This window comes from Triticum urartu, chromosome 5, assembly GCF_003073215.2.
Source record: "Triticum urartu cultivar G1812 chromosome 5, Tu2.1, whole genome shotgun sequence".
NCBI classification, from domain to species: Eukaryota; Viridiplantae; Streptophyta; class Magnoliopsida; order Poales; family Poaceae; genus Triticum; species Triticum urartu.
Genome location: NC_053026.1, coordinates 41,221,949 through 41,228,700, shown reverse-complemented (window position 1 = coordinate 41,228,700; position 6,752 = coordinate 41,221,949). Strand labels below are relative to the sequence as shown.

Here is a 6,752-nt window from a genome sequence, read left to right as displayed (position 1 = left end):
CAGAGGTGAAATAGGTGGGAGCGTGTTATGGCAATTGCGTGTCGAGCTGACTGAACTGTTGGGCAACGAAGTAGTACGTCGCCTTGTATTGTGTAGGCCAGGGCTACAACTGCCAGGGGGCACCGCCGGATAGTCCGATGTGTAGGAGGAGCTTCGTCCTGAGTGGCCGACTACACCTTCTTCTTTGCCCTCTCCTTCACGCGTCGCTCTTGCCGTAGCGTGGATGCGCTTGTGCGGTTGTACTTCTTCAGGTCCGGCAGGACAACGAACATTGTGATAGGCTCAGGCAGATCCATCTTGACGGTGGCATAATGGGTCGAAATGGGTTGGGACTGCGGCGATTGGGTCGGAGAGGGCGGAGTTCGACATAGGAAGAGTGGGGGTTCTGGGGGATTGTCAAAATGTGCGGGTGCTGGCTGGTTTTTGGGTGGGTCTGAGGTCGGAGTCTGACGTGGCAGACATCCAGACTCCCTAGAGCTCCCCTCGGTTTGGGACCGTCTTGTGGGATTTAGGACGTTCAAACAAATTTGACCCGATTTGGTGATCCATGTTCAATCACTAAAAGTGTCCGAATAATTTGGTCTAAACATTCGCAGGCATTTTGATGACCCACGTTGGAGATGTCCTAATACATGTCCTGGACTCTAAATATCTTGATTAAAAAAAAGAGCTCCGCACCTTGGTCAGCATGCGTGATCAATGACATGTGGTCGAGTCCCCAAACCGAAAAAAGGTGCAAAGAAAAAATATGGAAATTTCCATTTCTTACAAAAGTCTGAACTTGTATTACAACAAAAGAATTGAAATGTTTTAAAACAAATACTGAGAACCATGACATATGTTTGTTAAAATACGTAAACTACATAGAATAGAATAAATCATAAATATTCCAGAAGAACTGAAATTCAATAAAAGTCAGAAATTACTCGAGTGCAAAAATGACTGAATAGAACATATGGTGGTTTTCATCAACGGTCATAACATCTCGGTCTTTGTGCCAACAGACACGTCTTCTGCTTTTTTTTTTTGAAAAGGAGGTCATCCCCGGGCCTCTGCATCAAAGAGATGCATGCGGCCACTTTATTAAAACGACGAAACAAACAAAATCTGGTCTGCAGAGTACAGCTCACAAAAGAAGCAAATAAATAAAGAATACAAATCTCAATGCCGCATTCGGCTGGACGGAGATACACTAAGGACCTATCCTATGACACGTCTTCTGCTAATGAAAAAAATACTGTATATCCTACCTCGGCGAGACACACATGGTATCAAATCTCAAACCCGAGGCCAAAGTTTGATCCCACTTGCACATGGATTTGTTTCTTCTAAAAAAAGCAACTATAAAATGTGCATCAGTAGTTCAGTGCATGTCTTGTGAAGATTCAAAGATTATGAAACATATCTCAACAGAAGACTTAAGAATTAGCAAACCCTTTTATATTAGTCCTACAGAACATGACACCAATTCAGTATCAACGAGACATCAGCTCCCTCTGCAACCCAGGGGCACAACAACCCTACAAACTGGAGTACAAAATTACTCGCCCCTGTACACTACACGCAGCAAATTTTGGCCCCTCGTGTTTGTATAGTCATCTTCAATGACATGAACAAATAGCGTCTTCCACTACGAGTAGATTCATCCATCCAAATATCCAATGCATGAGCTCCCGGAGGTGAAGCAGCTGATAACATCAAACCAATTGATGGTGTATCTTGTTTGTGCACTGAAGAACAGACAATGGTGATGTCCATAGTCTCCGCCGCTGTCAGTCGATAGAGCAGATGTAGAGAACTCGAGTTAAGGGTGATGGACACCCGGTCTGGTGGGTGTCAGTCATGCTGGACTGGTCCCTGGTGTTCTTCTAAAATGACACTACGGCAGTGGGACTGACGGATGCCGCCTAGTTAAGCCATCAGTTGCTCTGGTGAAGCAGCCATGGATGAGCGTCGTGTTATCTGTAGTTGCAGCACTGCGCGCGGCCTAACGACAGTTTGTCCCAGAGGCACAGCATCTGCCTGGGGGACTGGTAGTGCGCCGTGAAGTAGTTGTCCACGCACCCATACTGGCAGAACTTCCAGCTGTGAATGTACTGCACCGGGGCGGTGATGGTGGTAGTGTTGTAATCTTCGACCCACATGCCCATGCTCACATCCTCCATCTTGAACAGCTGCAGCAACAGATGGTGGCCGTTAGACACCGGCAAAAAAAAAGATGGTCGCCGTAAGACGATGATGATACTTTTTTTCTTGTGGATTCAGGGTCAGATGATGATATATTGATATGGTAGGATCAAGGGGACACTGATGCGCTGCAGCTCGGTCAGAGTAAAGATCTTACCCATAGTGACTGATTTGCGTGACGGGACACGATGTTTCTGGCAATACCAATCGAAATTACGTAGCCGGGTCCGTTGGCATAGGGGGGATACACCAATTCTGGCCATTCCTGCAGGTGTCTGCGTTGTGAGGAGTGCACAGCTGTATGTATATGGATTCACATTATGGGAAACGAAATGTACCTCGAACGTCACGGCCCATTTACCGCTCCGGAGAGGCCTGTGTAAAAGATTTAGGTTGCCAAGATAAAGAGGCAAGGTTCTGTTGAAGGTAGAGACCTGTTGCAACACTACATCCAGCCTCACAAAGGTATCATCGTCGCACTTCATGATATACTCTGCGGTAACATTTTGCACCTGCACAGAAATAAGAGTGGGTGATAATGAAGCATTGCCAAGAGCCAACTAATATGTGAAGAACCATCATGGCTTACCCCGTACTGACATATCGCAACTGTTTTGAGAACCACCAACTCATACCGGTCGATAAATGGCAGAATGACAACGTCTCCAAAATATTCTGCTTCCTTCTTTAGTGCTGCATTTATCTCTTTTCTATGGCTCTACAAAAGCAAACATATCCCACAGTGGTGTTAACGTTATTTTGCAATTATATTAACAAGACATTATGGCAAAATGCATACGAAGACCAAACTGTAGCATATCATGCGTCGACAAAAAGGATTCAGTCATTTTTTAAAACATACTCCCTCTGTTCACAAATATAAGATGTTTTTGATATTTCAATATGGACTACATGCGGACTGAAATGAGTGAGCAAACACACTAAAATATGTCTATATAATCCGATTCACAAAAAAGTTAGAACAGCTTATATTTGTGAACGGAGAAAGCAAGACTTATCTTACCAGTGCGACAAAGAATCGAGCAACCACATTTCCCAATTGGATTGCAGGAAACTGCATCCAAGTTTTTCTAATAGCCATCCGCTCAGCAAAATGGTTTGTAGCAGAGAGAATGCCGATAAAAAGCTGAATCGGTTCCTCTGGCACAGGGCGAGCCTTCCACTTATCAGACATTTCCAAGACATTTTGCAGAGAAAAACTAGGATGTGTCTTCGGAAGAGAGGTTGCATACACCGAGTGGACATCTATGCCGCCTGTTACAGCTAAACCAGTTGCATCTTCGAGAGTGAATCCCTGATAAACATTGAGAACAAAAACTAGTCAGTAGTTTCATTCGCAGAACTGTACAACATCCGTAATTGTATACACCGGATAAAATCTTTGTCATAGGAACAGAATTTACCATCCTATGAGGAAATGAGGCAACATGACGACCCCCTACATTAATATGGTATCCTTCAACACCAGCTTGGATAGTGAGAACAAACATCTTCCCCTCTAAAAATGGGTATGGCCAGGTCATTTCTGGTTTCTTTGCTCGGCCGATGAACCTGTTGAACCATGAGCTTGTTTTTGTTTCTTTTGAATCAGCCATGTCCCTCCGTTCCCATTTCTCACATCTTGGAAACCCATCGACTGCAAAAAGTTAACAACACTGTCAGCACACATAAAGGTAATGTCAACCGACACGGAGGCGTGGAGGCGAGGGTTGATACCATTTCAAAAAGAAATACATAGTACAAGATATGTAGCATCAGAGAATATTTTGGGAGACAGATTGGTAAAACATGATCCAGCCAATACATTACAATTGCATACGGAAAATCTGAAAAACTATGGAGCGCGACGCAATTACACGTAGCATCCCCTTTTCTGTCAACTACTAGTACCAGTAAGTTCAATTGTACAGGAACTAAAATCATTGCTACAACTCTACGAACAGTCAAAATAACTAATGAGCAAGTGATTCAAATAAACACAAACTTGCGTGCCTATGAATGGAGAATGGAAGATCAATGCAGAATGGTATATTGACCCATACAGATTACTGGTTACTGAACCGGCAAAGTTGCATTGTCCTTGTGCCAGGAGCATAAAGACAGCAAAATAAGCAAGCTCAATTACAGCTAATTGCAGTACAATGAGCTGAGCGCACGCACCATGGTCGTCGTCCTTGGAGGGGGTGCCGTCGCAGCGCTGCGCCTTTCCCCACTGCATGCGGAAGCACGTGTTCATCTCCAGCACCGGCCGACGGCTCCAGTCGCCGCGCAGCCGCGGGTTGAGGTGGAGGATCCTGGGCGGGTCCTCGCCCTCGGAGGCGCGCAGGCCGCGCAGCTCCACCGCGAACTGCGCCACCATGACCGTCCCGTTCCCGCTCCCGCTCCGCTCCAGCGCCTCCACGTACTCCGCCACCGCCTCGCGCGCCGTCGCCACGACCGTCACCGCGGACCCCACCGCCAGCCCGCACGGCAGGAACGCGGCCGTCTCGCCCTCGCCGCCGCCTCCGAGCTCGAGCGAGGTGGGGCACTTGACCGCCGCGCCGTCGCCCGAGACGATGGCGTCCACGTCGCCGGAGAACGCGGAGGCCTCCTCCCACGCCTTGGCCCCGAGCGCCCACGCCTGCGCGGCCATGCGCTCGAGCTCGGAGAAGTTCCCCCGCAGGCCCCACCTCCTCCGGCTGCCCCCGCCAAGAGCTTCGTGCCGCCGGAGGATCTCCCCGGTGATGCGGCCGTACCCCGTGACAGTGGCACCGCCCCCAGCGGCGCGGCGCCCGCGGGGCGCCCGCTCGAGGGCATCCCGCTGCAGCAGCTCGCCTCGCGAGGCGGCGGTTTCCGGCCGGGGGATGGCCGCGGCGTCCTCCCAGCTGCCGAGGCCGGAGAGCTTGACGGAGACGAAGACGAGGTACGCGAAGGCCGCCGCGGCGAGGAGGGGCGCCAGGCGCCTGCGCGCGCGCGCCCGGCCGCCGAGGAAGATCTCGGAGCTGCGCGCGCGCTTCATGGGCGGCGCGCCGGCGAGGAGCGGGTGGGTTACCGGGTCTGGGATGGCAGCGGAGCTCGCCGGGTCCGCGGAGGGCCGGGGAATAAAAACGGGAAGGGGAAAGTGATAGGGAGGAGGGTTGTTGGTGCTGAGCTGGCGGTTTCTTGGGGAGATAGTGAGAGTTTACTCTTTCTTGTGGTTTTGTTTGGAGTATGGAGTTAACTCAAGTGTTTATTTACGTGGAGTTAGAACAAAAGATGCGTTCAATTTGAGTTATTATGGATGTTTTGGGTTACATTTCAAGTTACTACTAAGAAAAGATCGATTTAGTGTCTCTTGCGACTGCTATTATACTACTGCTAGCATTAATTATTGAATGGTTTCTATTTCGGTTAGGGCTATTTCAAGTTACTCCCTCCGCTCCTAAATACAAGTTTTTTTTTAAGATTTTAATATGGACTACATACGGATGTATATAGACATACATTAAAATGTTGGTTCACTCATTTTGCTTTGTATGTAATCTATATTGAAATCTTTAAAAAGACTTATATTTAGAAACGGAGGGAGCACTAAGGTCGATTTATGGTCTCTCCCAACTCTCATTATGCTACTGCTAGCATTAATTATTAAATGGTTTCTATTTCATAATTGTGTCCTGAAATTCCCGTGTTATTTGTGAAAAATGTTGCTTTGCTGAAACAAATAAGTTTATTTTCCTAATTTGGATCTGCTTTTGTCACAATCAAGTTTTCACTGTCTAATGAATGAACAAAACCATATCATGCAATCACAAATTTAGTACAAAATCATTTTTTTCTTAGGGATGATAAATACTATCGTCGTTCTATATTAGTTTTTGATGATTTAGTACAACTTGATTTAGTACAAAGACGTACTAAATCAGCGAGAACTAATATGAAACGTAGGGAGCAAGTTTCTTTTTGTAGTGGGAAAAATTCCTAAGCAACCGAACAAGGACTAAAGAAGTTTTCAGGCCCATTATGTTTTTTTTGTAGTGGGAAAAATTCCTAAGCAACCGAATATGGACGTATGTAATAATAGTTATCATAGATCGCAGAGGGCGGAATGCATAATTGCTACGAAACATTTCTTAAGCTTGGCATTGGTGAATAAGATGCAATGAAAATGTACAAGAATAAGTACAAATTCACCTCGGAGGTGGTAGCATATAGCTGCATCTACCAACTTGCACACAAAACATCTATGGTCTATGAACACCTGACTGATGCTCTAGATGAATTTATTGGCGGTGTGGTTTTTGGTTAGCCACTGATGTTCTAGTTCATATCTCGAGTTTGTGAAGATGAGCGGAAGAGCCAGATATGGGTCACAGAGGATGGCACTATGGATAAATATAACGACTCATTTGAGGATGTCCTCCTACTCCAAAACAATCCACAGTTAATGGACAAAAACTTCAACATCCTCCGGGAGAGAATCGGCACAAACACATTACAAATAGAGATGCTAGCATACAAATACACCAACTGAAAGAACATGCGGTGCCCCATGTTTGGTTTTGGTAATTGATGACAATCTCTAT

At 46.6% G+C, this 6,752-nt stretch overlaps 1 protein-coding gene across 1 annotated transcript; it reads right to left on the bottom strand.

Moving 5' to 3' along the window:
* Window positions 1-1,425: 1,425 nt before the first annotated feature.
* Window positions 1,426-5,323, bottom strand: LOC125507754 (hydroxyproline O-galactosyltransferase GALT2-like). Its single transcript, XM_048672245.1, has 7 exons — window positions 4,369-5,323; window positions 3,612-3,844; window positions 3,212-3,502; window positions 2,777-2,905; window positions 2,526-2,699; window positions 2,345-2,452; window positions 1,426-2,174 (listed from the first exon to the last, which is right to left on the bottom strand). The coding sequence occupies exons 1-7, from the start codon at window positions 5,204-5,206 to the stop codon at window positions 1,959-1,961; spliced, it is 1,989 nt and encodes a 662-aa protein (XP_048528202.1). The 5' UTR covers window positions 5,207-5,323; the 3' UTR covers window positions 1,426-1,958.
* Between the last annotated feature and the right edge of the window lie 1,429 nt (window positions 5,324-6,752).